We start from the raw sequence: 19,716 nt of genomic DNA on the forward strand, positions 1-19,716 counted from the left end.
AAAATAAATTATTTTTGACATGACTTTAATTCTGTTATTATTTTCATCGTCAGCTGGAAAATACACTGAGCCACCTAGAGGTCAGATGATTAAGTAATGAGAATTAAAGCAAGTATCCAAAAACTTTCAACGTTTTGACGAATATATATTTAATTTATTTTAAGTAAATTTAAACTTGAAAATTAATGGCACTTCAATCGTGACTCCTGTAATACTTTAGGATTAAATCAAGGTATTACTTTTTTAAAAACATAGCCAACAAAATGAGTATTTTACGAAACGTTTTCCGAACAATCTCCACCATCAACAAGACTTCAATGGTTATTAATTACTCTAATTCACTAATTCATCGAGGATATTCAGTGCTGACATGCTTAACAATTCAATCAAAGCGTCAGAATGTTTTTATACAATTAGGTGTAGCTGTAAAAAAAAATTTCTCAAGTGAAAGGAAAGCAGAAGACCTGATGTGTAACATAGGCACTATCGGCCATGTAGATCATGGGAAAACAACACTTACATCAGCTATCACTAAAGTTCTTTCAGAAGAAATGAAAAGCTGTCAATATGTTTCCTTTGATGAAATTGATAAAGCACCACAAGAAAAATCAAGAGGAATTACTATTAATATTGCTCATGTAGGATACGCTACAAAATTACGACGATACGCTCACACCGACTGCCCTGGACACGCTGATTTCATTAAGAATATGATTAGTGGAGCATCACAAATGGATGGAGCTATTCTTTTGGTAGCTGCTGATGACGGAACCATGCCACAAACTAGAGAACATCTTTTCTTGGCTAAACAACTTGGTATTAACCACATCGTTGTCTTTCTAAACAAAGTTTGTATCAATTTTAAACTTTATTGTTGAATAAACTTATTTTTATCATAAATCTGAACAATAATCACTACTGCTATAGTTATTAGGCTGACTTAGTGGATGATGAACTGTTGGATCTTGTGGAAATTGAAGTAAGAGAACTATTGTGTCATTTTGGATTTGATGGATATGAAAGTCCTGTTATACGAGGTTCTGCCCTCTTAGCTCTAAAAGGTGACAAATCAAAATATGGAGTTCCATCTATTCTTAAATTAATGGATGCTGTGGATGCATATATACCTACTCCAAAACGAGATTATGAATCACCATTTATTTTACCAATTGACAATGTTCTCAATGTACCAGGTCGAGGATCAGTAGTAATTGGTACTCTTCAGCGAGGAGTTATGAAGAAGAATAAACCTGCTGATTTGTTAGGTTTTGATGTTGAAAGTAAAACAATGATATCAGATATTCAGGTAATTAGAATATTATTAAATAAAAATATATATGATTTAAGGGTAATTTTATAAAAAATTTCTTCTAGATCTTTCAAAAAAGTGTTCCTGAGGCTGTAGCTGGAGAAAATGTTGGTGTTTTAATTAAGAATATTAAATCAGCGTCTGTTTCCAAAGGTATGATGCTTGTTGAAAGGAATAGTGTTGTCTCAAGTAATCATTTTGAAGCGCAACTTTATTTGGTTGAAACAGCAGAAGGAGGCAGACGTAAACCTTTACCGGTATTTTTCAGTTTCTAATTAATTGATAACATTTATTTATCATGAAAAAAATGATAATAGAATATTAATTTTCAGGTATATGGTTATTGCTCTCCAATTTTTAGTATCACATGGTCTGTATCATGTCGTTTTGATTTGATGCTGGAAGATGAAAGTAATATGTTGATGCCTGGAGAGCAATGTACTACTAAACTAACATTAGTCAGAAAAATGCCAATGATTATAGGACAAACATTTACAGTTAGAGAGGGAAGAAGTACTATAGCTACTGGTAAAATAACCAAAATATTAAAACCCTTGGTTGTAAATAAGAAGAAAATAAATGAAACAATAGTGCCTGGTGTGAAAAATCAAGCAAAGAATCGAAATAAATAAATAATTAAATATAAACATCTTTGTTTTTTTTTCATATAAATTACACTAACTGTTTTTAGATAATATACTTTATTAAGACCGAACGCGTAACTTCCACTTAATTGTATTTTATCGACTATCATTTTTTATTATTTTATAAAGACGCGTACGTAGGATGTATGAATCATTTTTTAATAACATTTATAGAAAACGTGAACGTGCATTGATGTCAATAGCTGTGCATTTTTGTTACTTTTAGTAAGTAAATACTTGAGCCATTTGATTTGCACGTTAACGTTTGCACAGCTTGACGACACTATGGTCGGAAACTAGCTATTAACAATCTGATTGATGTTGACCATTACATGATTTGTTTACGCATTGAAGGAAGCAAGGAAATCGGTGACAATTTTCTTAAGTTTGGCATCAGAAGCTTCACTGATGACATTTTCCTTGGCAATGGTAGCGGTAAGGTCCTTGTGAGACGCTCTGAAGAAAGCATATTCATTATTAGAAAAATAAAATTTAAATTGTTAAAATTAAATAGATAACTTTTACTACCTGATGTGAGCAAGGAATTCTTTTTCAAAAGCTGTGATTTTGTTTGGGTCCATTTTGTCGAGGTATCCACGGACACCACAGTAGATAACGGCTACTTGCTCCTCAATAGCCATTGGGACTAAAGAAATTTAAGATTATAATCCAAAATCAATAATTTGATTAAAAATAATTACTGTAGTTTCAACTTACCATACTGTCCTTGTTTAAGAAGCTCAGTAAGTCGAACACCTCGATTAAGAAGTTGCTGTGTGGCAGCATCCAAATCTGAACCGAATTGGGCGAAAGCAGCTACTTCACGGTACTGAGCCAATTCAAGCTTCATGGAACCAGCGACTTGCTTCATAGCTTTAGTTTGAGCAGCTGATCCTACACGAGATACGGAAAGACCGACATTGATGGCAGGTCTTATACCTTTGTAGAACAATTCAGTTTCCAAGAAGATTTGACCATCAGTAATTGAAATGACATTGGTGGGAATGTAAGCAGACACATCTCCGGCTTGAGTCTCAATGATAGGTAAGGCAGTAAGAGAACCACCACCAAGAGATTCGTTCATCTTAGCTGCTCTCTCTAGTAAACGCGAGTGAAGGTAAAAAACATCACCAGGGTAAGCTTCACGACCGGGAGGTCGTCTCAGCAATAGAGACATTTGACGGTAGGCTACAGCTTGTTTTGACAAATCGTCATAGATGATAAGAGCATGCTTTCCGTTATCTCGGAAAAATTCACCCATGGCACAGCCAGAGTAAGGAGCAAGGTACTGTAGAGGAGCAGCATCAGAAGCTGTAGCTGATACAATAATGGTGTAGTTAATGGCTCCACTGTCTGTTAATCGTTTCACGATTTGGGCAACAGTAGATCTCTTTTGACCAATAGCAACATAAATACAGTACAACTTTTTCTTCTCTTCACCAGCGTCGTTGAAACGTTTCTGATTGATAATAGTATCAATAGCTAAGGCAGTTTTTCCAGTTTGCCTATCACCAATGATCAACTCTCGTTGACCACGACCAATTGGTACCAATGAATCTACAGCTTTGATACCAGTTTGCATAGGTTCTCTTACTGACTCCCTGAAAGAAGAATTAATATTGAATATTGTTTAATAATTCAAATAATTAAAAAGTGTACAAATTTAATTCCAAAATACACATACAAGTAAAGTTTTAGGTAATTTTTTAGGGAGTATTTACCGAGGAATAATGCCAGGAGCTTTGGTACCAATACGGAACCTCAACTTGCTGTTTAATGGACCTTTACCATCAATGGGGTTACCCAAAGCATCAACAACACGTCCCAAAAGTTGATCACCAACTGGAACGTCTACGATAGCTCCCGTACGTTTGACAATGTCACCCTCCATAATGTGTCTATCATTACCGAATACGACAACACCAACATTGTCAGGCTCTAAGTTCAAAGCCATACCCTTTAATCCTGAGCTGAATTCCACCATCTCATCGGCTTGAATATTTTTCAAACCATACACACGGGCAATACCGTCTCCAATACTCAATACACGGCCAGTTTCTTCTAGATTAGCCTAAATCAAAAATGAATAAACTCATCATCAGTAAAATGTGGAATTTATTGACATACATATGAGATGCAAATAGTGAACAAACCTTTGGAGCTGATCCCATGATACGTTCTTCCAAGATGGAAGAAATTTCGGCCGATCTTCGGCTGCATGAGACATGGTACTTGCGAGTAGCGAGGGTGCTTGCTGGCCAATGAATCTGAAAAAAGGTAATGTTTGATTAAGACGTTGGTACATCTATATTGTCTATTACATAACTTTTGTCTCTTGTGTTTATGTAATATACGAATTAGAACATTATTCATAAAAGACATAGATTCTAATATTTTTCAATACAATAAAAGAAAAAAGATGAGTGATAAGAATTAGATCGCGAAAATAATAAGTGCCATTAAGTCATGTAACCGGTATTCATTGATTAAAGAGAAAAATGTCGGCATCCATGAGAACTTGAAGCAGCACTTTAGCAACCTCTCATGAACTTCTAGCAAAGAAATTATGAAATAAATGAATTACCTGGACAGTGGCATTGGGAAAATGTTTTGCCACCGATGTAGCTAATCGTAGAGACAATAGAGCCATAGTTGTATGTTAATTGCCCGTCAAACGGACAGCCGATTTTTAATGTGATAAACGTCCTAAGTAAAACAGCAGCGGAAGAACGACCCTCTCTGATCCCACTTTTTATTTCTCCGTCATTGACGTCGTGCGCAATGTAGTTTTATCGTATGCGCAGGAAGTAGATGGTGCTTATTGACCACAAAAATATAACAATAATAGTAATTCAAATAATTTTTCTTTTACATTTTATGCGAAAATAGATTAACCTAATTCTTTTGGCAACATAAAAGAATATAAATAAAAAAATTGAAAATTCATTGATTGTTTTTACTGATCAAAGTTTATTTCTGATTATTACAAATCTGTTTATAAATTAAAATATTGTTATGATTGTGAGAAATGAATATTGATTTACAGGAATCTTTTTTTTAACTCATATATAAATGAATTTTTTTGTAATTATTTATGGTTATAATTTATTGTAATAAATAATTTTAACTAGACATTTTGTAAGTAAAGTTATCTTACTGAAATTTGGAGCAAAAAAATTACAGAGTATTTTAAGTGAATTTATTATTTACATTCATTTCTTTTGCAGTATCTGTATAAAAAATCAAAATCTTCATGTAATTAAGGAAATTACATGCATATAATGCATTTATTGTAAGGTCCCTAGAGGGCAGGAGGTCAACATAATACTCTGTAACTGAGGATCGACGCCAAGGCGTTGCGCGTGGAGTCAGAGTGATTTTATGTGATGGTCCTTGTTCCAATTGTGTTTTCAATTAATTTTTGAAATATAACATGTTGTGATTACAATAAAAGTAATACTAGGATAAGATCGACACCAGGTAATAATTTAAAATAATGTATTAATTCATTTCTGAATGAACAATGAATAAAAAAGATTCAAAGCAATTTTGTTGTACACATCTATGTTTATTGATTGAAGGCATTTATACGCATTCTATATCTATATCAATTTATACACAGGTATTACTATTACTACATATATGATATTTTTTAGCGCGTGTCAAATGAATCTCATTGAAGGATGAATGGAGATAGTGGACAAGTGTACTTTAAAAGATTAGAGGAATCATTCTAAACGTGAGAAAACAATCCTGAATGTTTGAATATTTTTATTATATCAAAAAATGGATCCTCATGAAGCAGAGCTGATTGAAAACTTGGAGAGGGAAGTTGAAGGACTAAAGGTTCGACTGGAAGATGAAAGAAAAAAATTGAATGATGTCAAATGTAAGCATAATGTTATTCTTGAATATCTTATCCTTTTTCGAATAAATATTCACTTTATATTTAATCATTTATAGTGGCTGAAGTTGCTGACCGATTAGAATCCATTTCTTGTATCAATCTTAAACAGCGAAGAATTTTGAAGGGTCATCAAGCTAAAGTACTATGTTCAGACTGGTCTCCGGATAAGAGACATATAGTATCCTCTTCTCAAGATGGAAAGATGATAATTTGGGATGCTTTCACTACTAATAAAGAACATGCAGTTACTATGCCCACCACTTGGGTAATGGCTTGTGCTTATGCCCCCAGTGGTGCTCTAGTTGCTTGTGGAGGCTTGGATAATAAAGTAACAGTATATCCTTTAAGCTTAGAAGACGATGTTAGCACTAGAAAGAAGACAGTTGGTACTCATACATCTTATATGTCTTGTTGTGCATTTCCCAACAGCGATCAGCAAATTTTAACTGGCAGCGGAGATAGTACCTGTGCTCTTTGGGATGTAGAAAGTGGCCAGCTGCTCCAAAATTTCCACGGACATTCTGGTGATGTTATGGCTATTGATTTAGCACCAAGTGAAACCGGTAATACTTTTGTCTCTGGTAGCTGCGATAAAATGGTACTTATCTGGGACATGAGAAGTGGCCAATGTGTTCAAAGTTTTGAAGGCCATGAATCAGATGTAAATTCTGTACGATTTCATCCTGGTGGAGATGCTGTTGCTACTGGATCAGATGATGCTACTTGTCGTCTCTTTGATTTACGTGCAGACAAAGAAGTAGCTGTTTATGCGAAAGAGAGTATCATTTTTGGAGCTAATGCTGTTGACTTAAGTGTGAGTGGTCGCTTACTTTTCGCTGGTTATAACGACTATACTGTTAATATCTGGGATACTTTAAAATGTCAACGAATAGTTTCACTCTATGGACATGAAAATCGTGTTTCTTGTCTTCAAGTTTCACCTGATGGAACTGCTCTTTCTACTGGTAGTTGGGATGCAACACTTCGTGTTTGGGCTTAGAATCGTTTCCATTTAAAGTTGTATTTAGTTTCACTTTCATCTCACTGGTTATCAATAATCGTGTGTGATAAAAAAAAAGTACCAATGTGCATTTAAACCAGTTCTAGATATTATACATGCCACAAGTGTAGGATAAAGATGTAGGATATACATATATAAATATCATGTATGTTAAATCAAAACAAAAAAAAAAACAAAACCAAAGTATTTATGGATAAATGAAATGGGTACATGAACAGCTGAATGCATAATTGTTGTATGAATTTACAAAATATATATATATATATAAATATGAAATGATGATTTATGTACGAAGAAAATTTTTTAAAATCTTCGTCAAGCAGTTATTGATTTTAAAATATATTGAATTGAAAATATGTTTGAGCTCGTTTTGAAAGAATTCATATGGTTTTATTTGCATTAGATTTTGTCTTTTGATGAATTATTTTAAGAGTGTGTGATTAATAATACAATTTAACCTATTAATATACACCAAAGTTAAGAAGATCTAATAAGTTATATAAATATCACAATAAAAAATATTTTGGCATCAGTTGATAATGAAATAAATGTATGAAGAGATTTATTCGTATTGAGATCAATGCAACAATTTTAATGTGAAATTCTTTAAAAATTATTGAAAATTTTTCTTCGTCTGTAATATCTAAAATATAAGTGATAAAGTCACTTAAAAAAATGTAAATCATTGTATCAATTATCAAATAATAGATAGACAACAGTATAGACAATAGTAAAATATACCTTCGAATTAAAAATATGTGAATTTTAGTTGATATTCAACAAAAATGTAAAGAGTGTATAGCATAAAAAAGAAATATCAGAATTGTATTGTTAGGCTGGACCTAAATTAAAGATGAAATATTGAGTGAAAATATTTGTAAAAAAATTGAATTTGAAAAATTAGGAAACAATCTGTGTTCGAAAATCATACTACATCAACTGATATTGTAAGAAAATAATAATAAATGATAAAAAGAAATAAATTAAATAAACGTACTAAAATAAAAATGAGCATAAACACTTTTTTGAATAAGTTAATCTCCAGATCTACCACTAGATGGCTCTAAAAATATTTTCAAGTTCAAATATGGAGTAACAGAGGCTACAAAATACCGGACAGATTCAGTGGATAAATAACATGGTCATCAGTTTGACCAAGTCTGACTCTGCATTTTATGGATAAATCAGAAAACATTTCAGTGAATTCATTTTATTTATAATCTAAATTTTTGAGAATAGATTCAAAGTTAAAGTAGAAATATAAATAGTGAAAAATGCCGCAATATAAAGGTAAATAAAGATTAATTCAAACAAATAAAAATCATAACCTCATAAAATTTGTTGCTTTTTTTCATGTAAACAGTAAAAGTAAAATGGGGAAAGGAATTATTCCCTAATGTGGAAGTAAATACAGACGAAGAGCCAATGCTATTTAAAGCCCAGCTTTTTGCTTTAACTGGAGTACAACCAGAAAGACAGAAAGTCATGTTGAAAGGAATGACTCTAAAAGATGATGACTGGGGAAATATCAAGCTTAAAGATGTAAGTTTTTCCCTTAAACCTACTGTGTAAATATATTTTGCAAACGTTAATCCAATTTTCTCTTTTAGGGAGTAACGGTTTTAATGATGGGCTCAAAAGAAGACGTACCTGTAGAGCCAGCCGTAAAGCCTCTATTTGTAGAAGATATGAATGAAGCAGAAATCGCATCAGCACTTGATCTTCCAGCAGGATTAACAAATCTAGGAAATACTTGTTATCTGAATGCAACTGTGCAATGTTTGAAAACGGTCCCAGAATTGAGAGATGCATTGAAAAATTTCCCTGGTGGCCTTGCAGGTACAAATGTTGCAAGCGGTAGAGTGCCATCTTTTGTGCCAGCACAAAGCATCACAGCAGCTCTGAGGGATCTCTATGACGGCATGGATAAAGGAACGTCATTGCGGCCAGTTATACTTGTTCAAATGATGCATTTAGCATTTCCACGATTTGCTGAAAAGTCTGAACATGGTGGATTTCAGCAACAAGATGCTAGTGAATGTTGGACTGAATTAATCAGAATGCTTCAACAAAAATTGCCTCCTGATGAGAATCCCAAAGCTACTGAAAATTCTTATAAACCTCGTTCGTTAATAGAACAATATTTCGGTGGTATATTCGATACAGAACTAAAATGTGTGGAATCAGAAGATGAACCTCCTACCGAGGGAAAAGAAGAATTTTTACAGCTTAGTTGTTTTATTTCAACGGACGTCAAATATATGCATTTAGGATTAAAAAATAAGATGCAGGAACAATTGACTAAACAATCCCCTACATTGGGCCGCGATGCAGTTTATACTAAAACAGTAAATTTATTTATTAACATTGTAAATTATTTAATTGATACCAGAATGTTCCAAAATTTGTTCCTTAAAAATATCTTTAATTTGTTCTTTTTTTTATATTTAAATTATTTCTCAAAGTATATCATCATGATTCATATAATTAATTGAAATCAATATGACATAGATTTTCCTGATAAGAAAATGAACAAACAACATTCTCGTATCGATCTCGTTGTTTACTATCGAGCAACATTTTTTCTAAACGTTAGATAAATATTTGTGTTAAGATTACTGACATGGAATTTTATTTTACAGTCGAAAATTAGCAGATTGCCAGCGTATCTTACCATACAATTTGTACGATTTTTCTACAAAGAAAAAGAAGCAATTAATGCAAAAATTTTAAAAGACGTGAAATTTCCGATGGAGTTTGATGCCTTTGATCTGTGTAGCCCAGAGCTTCAAAAGAAACTCATGCCAATGCGAGAAAAATTCAAGGAAATGGAAGATAAGAAAGTTGCTGAAGCTCAAAATTTAGCTGACAAAAAAGCTACAAGTGATGCTCTTGAAAAAGCCGTAAAGCGTGAGCCCTTCTGGTTTGAAGATGGTATATTGAAAAAAAATTTAATTGTATATAATTTAAATATTCAAAATAACTTACTTACATGATCATTCATTAAAATAGATTTAGGATCGAACAATAGCGGTTATTACGTTCTCCAAGCAGTACTTACTCATCGAGGACGTTCAAGTAGTAGTGGTCACTATGTTGCTTGGGTTCATCAAAAAGGAGACACATGGCTTAAATGTGATGATGACACTGTGAGTATCGTAACGAGTGAAGAAATTCTCAAGCTGAGCGGCGGTGGCGACTGGCATTGTGCCTACGTTCTTCTTTACGGACCAAGAATTCTTGAGGTACCTATTACAGACAGCGATTAACTTAACAAACGGCTGGTTATACCGTTTGGCTATTGAAATTCAGCAGGTGGCTACTCCGCAAATTGTGTGGACGTAGCCACACACATAATACTTCTGCATACCGATGCTCTTTCATGCCTATAAAATAAAATATTCAATCTGGATTGTATTCAACAAGTAATGCTTTTAAGTAAGGGAAAAAATATGATACTGATAATAATAATAATAACAGTGATGAAGTAACAACAATGATTTCTTATAAATTTAGCGATAAAATTTCTGTTATGTGCGTGATTGTTAATATCAATGTGTTTTTTTGTAACATTAAAAAATATCAAACGAAAAATCTGAAAAAATATTTTTATTAGATGATCAAATGATAAACACTGCATAAAATACTGTAATCATCAACTCCTTCTATTTATAGTCTCTTTAGCATCAATAAGAATTGCAATAATTTTTTTCTAGAGACCATTTATATCTACCCACTTAATATATGACGATCTTTCTTGTAATCCGAAACGTAATCAGTTATTTGATAGACGTCGTTGACGACACATGTGATCTAACGACGTCGTTAATTCATAATGAAATAATTGTGCTAATTTTTAAATATCATTAAATTATGAACGCTAAATTTATTCATACAAAAGCAATAAGGAATTTCTTTAATCGTTTATTTCGCAGGTAAAAAAAATTAATATTTTTAATAATAATTCGTTGGTATTGTTATTTAGTTAACCAATATTTAGTAGGATCGCTCTACAGTGATTGATAACATCGACAATAATAGCACATTAATGACGGTCTACCTAATAACTAAACCATGTCTTGGTAAAACCGCAAATTGTTATAAATTCTTTCGTATTTCTTATCACTATTCGGAATCATAAAAAACAATTTTATTTGTGCATTTTCTTACCAATGATGAGGTTTTTCTGGTTATAGTCAGAATAGAGTGATAAAAGCATGCGGATACGTCAAAGATAGAGAATGTTAACGAAAGTAGAGGCGTGCTTTCAAGGTCGTTCGTGGAATTATTATTCTAGAAAAATCTTGAAAGAATTATGAGCGAAATTAACAAAAAGAAAAATAAAGTTAAAAAAAAAAAAATATTGAGCAACATTTTTCTTGAAATATTTTTTGATAAAATTTTACTTTCTGTAGAATTTTTACTTTCGATGAAAGAATTTCGAGGATTATCAATTACGTATGTATGTTGGATAAGTGATAAATTGGAGAATGCTCGAGGATTTGTATGGTGTGGATGAATGACGGCGGTAATAAATTTTAAAATGAGAAAACGATCAGGATGAGAGCAGAAAGGAGACGAAGTTAATATAATGGTTGTCAGCAACGACCATTGGAAAGGGAGCATATAGTTGAAAGTAACGTAAGTAAGATGAGGATAGAAAAGCATAGACCGAAGTCGGAATGAGATCGGCCAAGTTCGGTGGCAATCCCGAACAAGTGCGAGCGTGAATTCTGTTCACAATCCCAGCAGTCGAGCTGCTATGTTATAGCTTTTCCTTTCCCCTCCCCTCATAAGTCGCCATCTCTTCCCCTTCTTTCCTGTATGTCTCGAGTCAACGTTCAGGCAGCAGTTGGCCACATTCACCATGGGTGTTTTCACCTCGCACTTTTTCCTACATCGTTTGAGTAAAGTGAAATACCGACGATAAGAAAAAGGAAGGTGGATCCTTACGAATAAGTGGGGATCAAGGCAGTGTTAAGTCTAGTATTAACTAGTAGCTCATCGCAAAATGAACTAAAAGTTTATTAACAATTGTTTGTGATTTATGATGGAATACTGTACGGTAATCTAAGTACAGTATAGTTTGGTGTTTAGACTTTTCCTGTGCCTAAATCGTTGCAACAAAGCGTGGACTTGGATACATCATCTTTTCCCCCTAGTTGACGGTTTAGGTTTGTACAGTTTCTGTGTGCCCCAGTTGGGCGTGTGTCGATCCCTTCGTTACGCTCTCTCATATCCATTGATTCCAGGATTTTTTTGTTCTTACGGCGCATGTGAAAACGTTCGAATGGATTTTACTTGGTTCCAAGGACTTATGAACGATTTTTTATAATTGTCAATACTATTAGTGCTCACAATGGCTGTTTTCAATAACAAATTGGTGTCCAATCACTATTGTGATTCATTCATATACTCCTGATGTTCATCCGTCATTATTTTACATACATCTGTCGATCAAGACGACTATCCATGGACGAGGGATTCATGGCAATACCTGAGGCGCGTCGGATGCGTGAAGAAAAAAATATTAGAGGATCACCCACGTACATTTGTGAGAGTAACGCCCTGTCGTGAATATACATTGCGAGAACTCGTCATCAATTGATTTTTAAACCGATTGTAAAAAATAAAAAAACTCATTTTTTAGGCATTTACGCCACTAACAATTTGCTATAGCCTTTACATTACGTCATAATCAATTTTAGCATGTAAATAACATGTGGAAAATTTGAGTGATTTAAAAGTTAAAATCAGCTGATTTTAGAAAAGTATTTAATTCAGCTGTAAAAAATAAGTCAAGAGACTTTTTGGTTTGTGAAACTAATTGTTTTAAAAACCAACACAAAATGGGAAATTGTTTTAGCAGTCCTACTGATGCTGAAACGGAAAAATCCGATAGGATAGGAAATCCTAGTATTGAGGCAGTAGCTTCTCAAGCCAGTCCAGTACCAACGCTTCCACCTGATCCTATCAGGCCTGTACCACAAATTCCGGATACTGATGTTCCTTCAGCTAAAATATTCGTAGCCTTGTATGATTATGATGCCAGGACTGATGAGGATCTTAGTTTCCGTAAAGGAGAGCATCTGGAAATTCTCAATGATACTCAGGGTGATTGGTGGTTGGCCAGAAGTAAGAGAACAAGACAAGAGGGTTATATACCTAGCAATTATGTTGCTAAACTCAAGTCTATTGAGGCTGAACCGTAAGTTGATATCATATCTTATTATAATCCTCTAAAAAAACTTACGCTGAGCAAGTGAAATTATTAAATAATAAAAATCAAGAGATTTCTATAGAGAGATTAGATGCATTCTTTTTTTTATAATACTATAATACTTAAGTAGACAATAGGCTTTTTTTCAGGGTCATATTTTTTTATTAAATCAGTTTTTCTTTTTCGCTTGCAATGCTCGGTTGATGCTATCAACAAACTTTCTCCAAGTACATTTAATATTAATGTTCGTGTGTATTTATAGGTGGTACTTCAGAAAGATCAAACGTATTGAGGCCGAGAAGAAGCTATTACTGCCAGAAAATGATCATGGAGCTTTTTTGATTCGTGACTCTGAGAGCAGACATAATGATTATTCACTTTCTGGTAATAACTCAATAATATAATACTCATGTATTATTCCATAGTTTATTTTAATTTTTTCTTGCTCAATAATAATTATATACACTTATTAACGCATCGTATAAATTTCAGTTCGTGATGGCGACACAGTTAAACATTATCGAATTCGTCAATTGGATGAAGGAGGATTTTTCATCGCTCGACGAACTACATTTAGAAACCTTCAGGACCTAGTGGAGCATTATAGTAAAGAAGCTGATGGTCTTTGTGTTAATCTCTGCAAACCATGCGTGCAGGTAATATAAAATATCTTGATTATTTTTTTAAAACCAGTTTAAAAGAAAAAGATGAACTTGTCCCTATTATAAATGAAAATCTTTGTGAAATTTTACTTGAAAACTTCGTGAGTAACGCTCGAGCGCGATTTTATACTCGAAAGTTTTACTCTCATCATTCTCAAGATCAGTAAGTAAAAAACAGTTTAACACTGTGAAATTTTATAAAGACAAATAAATAAGAACAAGGGAACTTAGAAAGCTTTTATCTAATTTGATAATTTTTTAAAAAAAAAAGTGGATTTGTGAAGTTGGATCTCTGATTTAGACAATATTTTTTTTCTCTGTTATGGCTTGCCCTACTTCCCGCTGGAATTTCTTGGTAAATTGAATGTCCGAATTATTGAAATAATTACTGGCATTTGTTTTATGTTTCACATTCTACCTTTTTTGTCTCTTTTTCTTCTGTAAAATTATCTTTTTTTTAATTTTGTAAAAATAATCATTCTATTTCATTTATCCATTTGTACATCCGTCCACTCTGCTATATATATGTACAATAAAGCACAAGCCCGTATTATATGGCATCATGTTCCAAAGAAATTAGGGATAATGATTTCGCTAGGAGACAAATTGAAAACATAAAAATTACCCATCTCGTATTTCATCATATTGTATTATATTCATCTAATGCAATGGGTGCTTACAATCTATGGACACTAATATTAGATGTAGTCATTCTATCTTTCAATCAAAATTCATCTTCAAATATGCTCTCTGTATCTAGAAAGTAACATTTTTCAATGCTCTTGGTGAATTCGTGAAAAATGTCCAGTTTCCATCCACTTTATACTATAAGAGTTTTTCTTAGATGCAGTTATTGAAGCAGTAAACCGCAGTATTACACTATTGTGTTAAAATCGTAGAGCAGTCTTGACAAATATCTAATTTTCTTTAACATAAGACTTCTTTATGACTTTTTCATAATTCTAAGTCTTTTGAATCTTTTTTTGTGTTGAAAAAGCTGCTGATACAAGCATTATTCGTGCCAAAATATTTTTCTCAAGATTCAAAAGACCAAAAATTGTTTTTCACAATATTCATTAAACTGCTTTAATAGCGTGTATCAATACAAATATTTATATATTTTCTGATACATTTTCAAGTTGATTACTAATGGCATGTAGTCCTGCTTGTGCTTGGAGATTTAGATTTTTTATTCAAAAAATAACATTAAGACTACGACGACTGATTAAATTTTAATCTTATACTGAGTATATTATTAACAGTTAATTGTGATGTTAACATACTTATGTTTTGTATTATACGAATGGTGCTATTTTATACGTCTCAATCAACTTCCAGTTCCTATTACGTGTACATGTAATGAATAAAAAAAAAAAAATCCGTGTAAAAGTTAAAAATATATCAAATGTTTAAATATTTTTTTTTCAATGCTTATATTCGCATTATTTAACTAGCTTTCGAAAATACGTTTGTAGTGCATTGTATATATATCTAAGGTGAGAAACGTCAGACAATTCATATGCTTTACACATTACCAACTCATTCATACAATGTTAATTAATTGAAGCACACAACTAATAATTGTTCAAGTTTATCAGCGATTGACTGGCCGTACTTATTTTTGTTAACAGGTGGAGAAACCCGTAACCGAGGGCTTAAGTCATCGAACACGCGATCAATGGGAGATCGATCGTTCTTCATTGAAATTCGTGAGGAAACTTGGCCAGGGACAATTTGGCGAAGTGTGGGAGGGCCTATGGAACAATACTACCCCCGTGGCTATTAAGACTCTCAAACCAGGCACTATGGATCCAAAGGACTTCTTGGCAGAAGCTCAGATCATGAAGAAACTTCGTCATGATAAACTTATCCAATTGTATGCTGTTTGTACTATGGAAGAACCCATTTATATCATCACAGAACTCATGAGAAATGGAAGTCTTCTTGAGTTTCTGCAAGGTAATAGCAGTACGTTATAATTCAATTCTTGTCATATAAAGATAGTGTTGAGGTCCTAATATACGATCTAAGAGTTATGCTGGTGACTGTGATTTTTTGAATTTTATTTTATGAATAGATAATTGAGTATGAAAGTAGTCTGTACGTGAAGAGTTTGTTACTTTGAAGCAGATTAGAAACTGGTTAAGCATAAAAGTAGCTCATGCAGGTTTCCCTATCGTTTTTCTAGTTAGTTAGTTGTATTATCTGCAACACAAAACGTAAAATCTGAAGCACATGAATCTCTAGATTGAGGTTGCTTTAATCATAATTTAATTATTGATCATGTTTTAAACTAATTAGTTAATAATCAGGTATCCATTATGGTAATTTAGAAAATTTATTTTCTCATAAAATCTAGTTTTGGAGCATTGGAACATAAAAACCATTAATATTTATCGTTTTATTTGATAAATTGTCCCATTTTTATTTAAATAATTTAAATTTGTCATTTGCTCTCAAATTTAAATGTTAATGACCGTATAAGTATAGGAAAAATACTTTCAAAGTTTAATTTTTTTAGTATGTGCAACTTAGTTTAATCAATATTTTATCACTATTTAGCTAACGTATTACAAAAAAATTATCTTGATAAAAAATTTAATATGTGAATGAATGAATGATAAATGAACAGTTAAAATGAACTTAGCACAGCCAGATTAGTTGATAAGGCTTAATATAGATGTAATATAAAGTAATAATGTGAAATGAACATTTAGGAAAGGGTCGAGGATTGAAGCTCCAGCAATTGATTGATATGTCTGCACAAATAGCTGCTGGTATGGCATATTTAGAGTCGCAGAATTATATTCATCGGGATTTGGCTGCAAGAAATGTTTTGGTAGCGGATGGAAACGTTGTCAAGATTGCTGATTTCGGCTTAGCGAGGTTAATTAAAGAAGATGAGTATGAAGCACGAGTTGGTGCAAGATTCCCAATTAAATGGACAGCTCCTGAAGCTGCTAATTACAGTAAATTCAGTATTAAATCAGACGTATGGTCGTTTGGTATACTCTTGACTGAACTTGTTACTTATGGACGTATCCCATACCCCGGTAAGTGTTTTAGATATTTACTCTTTTCATTTCATTTGTTTTTTTGAATTACCATCATTCCATTTAATGATTTTTCTCTTTTTTTCATTATTGAATGAAAAAAGAAAATCAATTACTGGTTAAGTGTTATAATTATACAGGAAAGTTGTGGTTAAATGAAAGTATTATATTTATACCTATTAATATAATTATTATACATTTATATTTAACTAACAGCTTAATTTTCTTAGTAATTTACACATGATTAGACAAATACAATTGAGATATTTATTAAAGAAACTAAATTAATTTGTAATTTAGGTTGATTATTGAATACATTAGACAAAAAACTCAATCTATAAGATAAAAAGACAAATGGAATGTATTGCTAAATTGTTATGACTTAATACATAATTCATTTATTTGATAATAATTTCCATGATTGTTATTATGCAGGTATGACAAACGCTGAAGTATTACATCAAGTAGAACATGGTTATCGAATGCCCTGTCCACCTGGATGTCCTCCAGCACTTTATGATATCATGTTAGAATGTTGGAATAAAGATCCAATGAAGAGGCCGACTTTTGAAACTCTGCAGTGGAAACTTGAAGATTTCTTTACTATGGAGGGTTCTGAATATAAAGAAGCATCTGCATATTGAGGTTCACTTTTATAAAATATTTAATCTTCACCATGTCATGAATTATATAAAAACTTGTTTAAACTTGTCAAAAGATACAACATAAATACAATATTTGTCCAGATTACTGGTGACTACCAAAATCATGGATCGATATGGTAATCTTTATTTTTCTAACGTCGCAGTTATTATCTTGTATTTGTTTAAATGATATTCTGGCTGCCATATAATGAGCGAAAAAGCTGAATGAATGAATGCGTGATATAGAGAGACTGAGGGAAAGAATTTTAATACACAATTAAAAATATATTTCAAATAATTTACACTATTATTAACGGATAATTTTAAAAGAGTGATGTAAAAAATATGCAATTGAATTTGAGAATCATGAAATAACAATTATATTGAAAACAATATCATTCAGTCTTCTTAATTTACGATAAAGTCCATCAGACTGACCGGAAATCAATCACTGGAGTTTTTTCAATGCAATCATTCCTTTTAATGGATTTTATATAAATGATAGTAACATTTCATGAAATTTTGTGTTATTAACATTTTCTAAATAGAAATTGTATATATTACTATTCTAAATGTATATCCTAATCAAAGCAATTTAACTCTTTAATTACTGTTGCAATTTTACAAAATGATTTTAAATCGGTCCGTCCAAGTGAAAAAACGACGACGATTATATAAATATAAATAATTTATAAACTTTACTTTGGTAAATATATTTTAAGTTTTTATTAAGTTTTATGTTAACACTCCGGTCAGTGTATTAACACAAAACATTGACTTCATGAGATGAAGCTGCTCATTAATTAAATTAACGCTGTTGAAAAATTATTTCATGAGAAATGTCATAAAACAGCTTATATAACTTTCCAAGAATGCACTGTTAAATATTCTTATAAATGAGAGTAAGTCAAAAATTGTTAGAATGTGATCAATAGTTTATTTGTCATTTTTTACATTATCTGTATAAAGTAGACGAACAGCATTTGAATTTTTTAGTTTAATGAAAACACTTTTTACGACCAATTGCATCTCGACGAATCATTGATAGAATTTCATAAAAGCGAAAACAATGACAATTATAAATATTGTATACATAATGACAATTGTATGTATGCGTGTAGGCGCATAGCAGATAAATATATTTAATAGTATTAATGTAGATTGAAAAAAAAATTAGAAATTATAATGTTTTATATTAGATATAAGGAAATATTATCTAAACAGACAACGCCAATGTGTATTTAAATCATGAAGAAATGTAATAATTTGTAAGGATAATAATTTGGATTCAAAATTAATAAGTTTATTGAAAAATGATTATATTTTAACCAAATTCCTATTGAAAGTTGTAATTAAGGAAACAGGAATTACTATTGCAACATAAATATAGTTTAACCGTTTTTCAACGAAATGTAGTCATTTTTCTCGTAAACTTTTTAATAATACTTGAGAGGTTTTCTTTACTCACCTCTCATATATATGTTGCCAAGTAAAGAATTTTAAAGTCAAGAAACGAATAACAAGTCGAGAACGGGAATAACAAGTATTTAAGCTTTGACCAGTTCACACAATTATTTTCCAAATAAAATAATAAATAATTATAGGTGATTTATACATTACTTTCATATACATGAATATTTTTTATATTGCGTTACTTAAATAATGCTTTAGATTTTTACCAAGTTTTACCAAAAAAAATAATCAAATACTTGACTGCATTGTTATATTCTATTGTTACAACTTCGCTATCATCTTTTCAACTTCTTGACATGTATATTCGTCGATTATGTTTATATAAGTGCTTTTAGACATTCGAAATATTTCAATAGTCATATTTTTTCATCCGTTCTCGATAGCACAATATATAAATAAATAAAAATATGTGTACTGTGCAGATAAGACGTAAATATCGTCCAACGAACATCGATATTTTTTTAAATTAGCAACTATACAAAGTTTATTATCAAATAAGTGAAATCGTTTCTGATAGATCGTCTTTTGTATTTGATGGCCTCCTTTTTTTACTATTAATTATTAATCATTACAATTATTATTACTATTAATTTTCATTAGTTATATTGTATATGTAATAAAAGTTGAAAAAATTACTTCGAATTTTCAATCGATTATATTTCTCTAATGCTTAGTCATAATCATTATTTTGTTTGTCTAATCTTATAATGAACTTCCAAGCGATTTTTTACTGATTACAGGGGGTTCGAATTAATTTTATAGTTTTTTATAAATATATAAAAA

General features: G+C 31.7%; 5 protein-coding genes across 8 annotated transcripts; 4 read left to right on the plus strand and 1 right to left on the minus strand.

Moving 5' to 3' along the window:
• Positions 1 to 79: 79 nt before the first annotated feature.
• On the plus strand, positions 80 to 1,956 carry LOC118066721 (elongation factor Tu-like). The gene is made up of 4 exons (XM_035083010.1): positions 80 to 848; positions 935 to 1,306; positions 1,375 to 1,566; positions 1,642 to 1,956. The coding sequence occupies exons 1-4, from the start codon at positions 264 to 266 to the stop codon at positions 1,939 to 1,941; spliced, it is 1,449 nt and encodes a 482-aa protein (XP_034938901.1). The 5' UTR covers positions 80 to 263; the 3' UTR covers positions 1,942 to 1,956.
• A 4-nt stretch (positions 1,957 to 1,960) lies between these two features.
• blw (ATP synthase subunit alpha blw, mitochondrial) lies at positions 1,961 to 4,713 on the minus strand. Its single transcript, XM_035083009.1, has 6 exons — positions 4,538 to 4,713; positions 4,107 to 4,220; positions 3,675 to 4,024; positions 2,671 to 3,554; positions 2,482 to 2,599; positions 1,961 to 2,409 (listed from the first exon to the last, which is right to left on the minus strand). The coding sequence occupies exons 1-6, from the start codon at positions 4,601 to 4,603 to the stop codon at positions 2,295 to 2,297; spliced, it is 1,647 nt and encodes a 548-aa protein (XP_034938900.1). The 5' UTR covers positions 4,604 to 4,713; the 3' UTR covers positions 1,961 to 2,294.
• A 322-nt stretch (positions 4,714 to 5,035) lies between these two features.
• On the plus strand, positions 5,036 to 7,868 carry Gbeta5 (guanine nucleotide-binding protein subunit beta-5). Its single transcript, XM_035083052.1, has 4 exons — positions 5,036 to 5,091; positions 5,181 to 5,433; positions 5,610 to 5,842; positions 5,917 to 7,868. The coding sequence occupies exons 3-4, from the start codon at positions 5,740 to 5,742 to the stop codon at positions 6,858 to 6,860; spliced, it is 1,047 nt and encodes a 348-aa protein (XP_034938943.1). The 5' UTR covers positions 5,036 to 5,091; positions 5,181 to 5,433; positions 5,610 to 5,739; the 3' UTR covers positions 6,861 to 7,868.
• Positions 7,869 to 7,979: 111 nt separating this feature from the next.
• On the plus strand, positions 7,980 to 10,475 carry Usp14 (ubiquitin specific protease 14). The gene is made up of 5 exons (XM_035083067.1): positions 7,980 to 8,171; positions 8,245 to 8,423; positions 8,492 to 9,229; positions 9,524 to 9,815; positions 9,894 to 10,475. The coding sequence occupies exons 1-5, from the start codon at positions 8,156 to 8,158 to the stop codon at positions 10,148 to 10,150; spliced, it is 1,482 nt and encodes a 493-aa protein (XP_034938958.1). The 5' UTR covers positions 7,980 to 8,155; the 3' UTR covers positions 10,151 to 10,475.
• Positions 10,476 to 10,608: 133 nt separating this feature from the next.
• Positions 10,609 to 19,411, plus strand: Src42A (Tyrosine-protein kinase Src42A). 4 transcript variants are annotated; one of them, XM_035083063.1, is made up of 7 exons: positions 10,609 to 10,816; positions 12,748 to 13,089; positions 13,364 to 13,485; positions 13,594 to 13,757; positions 15,395 to 15,731; positions 16,481 to 16,816; positions 17,252 to 19,411. In XM_035083063.1, the coding sequence occupies exons 1-7, from the start codon at positions 10,755 to 10,757 to the stop codon at positions 17,458 to 17,460; spliced, it is 1,572 nt and encodes a 523-aa protein (XP_034938954.1). In that variant the 5' UTR covers positions 10,609 to 10,754; the 3' UTR covers positions 17,461 to 19,411. The 4 variants fall into 4 exon arrangements, with proteins under 4 accessions (XP_034938954.1, XP_034938956.1, XP_034938955.1 ...); XM_035083065.1 differs by having other exon boundaries at positions 15,395 to 15,722; XM_035083064.1 differs by having other exon boundaries at positions 12,751 to 13,089.
• The last annotated feature ends 305 nt before the right edge of the window (positions 19,412 to 19,716 follow it).

This window comes from Chelonus insularis, unplaced genomic scaffold (genome assembly GCF_013357705.1).
Source record: "Chelonus insularis isolate UGA/USDA-ARS -01 unplaced genomic scaffold, ASM1335770v1 contig_354_pilon, whole genome shotgun sequence".
NCBI classification, from domain to species: Eukaryota; Metazoa; Arthropoda; class Insecta; order Hymenoptera; family Braconidae; genus Chelonus; species Chelonus insularis.

Excerpts from the sequence above, each read along its gene's own strand:
- LOC118066721 (XM_035083010.1), top strand. The coding sequence starts at position 264 with ATGAGTATTTTACGAAACGTTTTCCGAACAATCTCCACCATCAACAAG. Across the intron at positions 849-934 it reads TCGTTGTCTTTCTAAACAAA|GCTGACTTAGTGGATGATGA; the intron begins GTTTGTATCAAT and ends TATAGTTATTAG. Across the intron at positions 1,307-1,374 it reads CAATGATATCAGATATTCAG|ATCTTTCAAAAAAGTGTTCC; the intron begins GTAATTAGAATA and ends AATTTCTTCTAG.
- blw (XM_035083009.1), bottom strand. The coding sequence starts at position 4,603 with ATGGCTCTATTGTCTCTACGATTAGCTACATCGGTGGCAAAACATTTT. Across the intron at positions 4,221-4,537 it reads TTCCCAATGCCACTGTCCAG|ATTCATTGGCCAGCAAGCAC; the intron begins GTAATTCATTTA and ends ACCTTTTTTCAG. Across the intron at positions 4,025-4,106 it reads TCATGGGATCAGCTCCAAAG|GCTAATCTAGAAGAAACTGG; the intron begins GTTTGTTCACTA and ends TTTTTGATTTAG.
- Gbeta5 (XM_035083052.1), top strand. The coding sequence starts at position 5,740 with ATGGATCCTCATGAAGCAGAGCTGATTGAAAACTTGGAGAGGGAAGTT. Across the intron at positions 5,843-5,916 it reads AAAATTGAATGATGTCAAAT|TGGCTGAAGTTGCTGACCGA; the intron begins GTAAGCATAATG and ends AATCATTTATAG.
- Usp14 (XM_035083067.1), top strand. Across the intron at positions 8,424-8,491 it reads GAAATATCAAGCTTAAAGAT|GGAGTAACGGTTTTAATGAT; the intron begins GTAAGTTTTTCC and ends TTTCTCTTTTAG. Across the intron at positions 9,230-9,523 it reads ATGCAGTTTATACTAAAACA|TCGAAAATTAGCAGATTGCC; the intron begins GTAAATTTATTT and ends TTTATTTTACAG.
- Src42A (XM_035083063.1), top strand. The coding sequence starts at position 10,755 with ATGAACGCTAAATTTATTCATACAAAAGCAATAAGGAATTTCTTTAAT. Across the intron at positions 13,486-13,593 it reads TAATGATTATTCACTTTCTG|TTCGTGATGGCGACACAGTT; the intron begins GTAATAACTCAA and ends TATAAATTTCAG. Across the intron at positions 16,817-17,251 it reads TGGACGTATCCCATACCCCG|GTATGACAAACGCTGAAGTA; the intron begins GTAAGTGTTTTA and ends GTTATTATGCAG.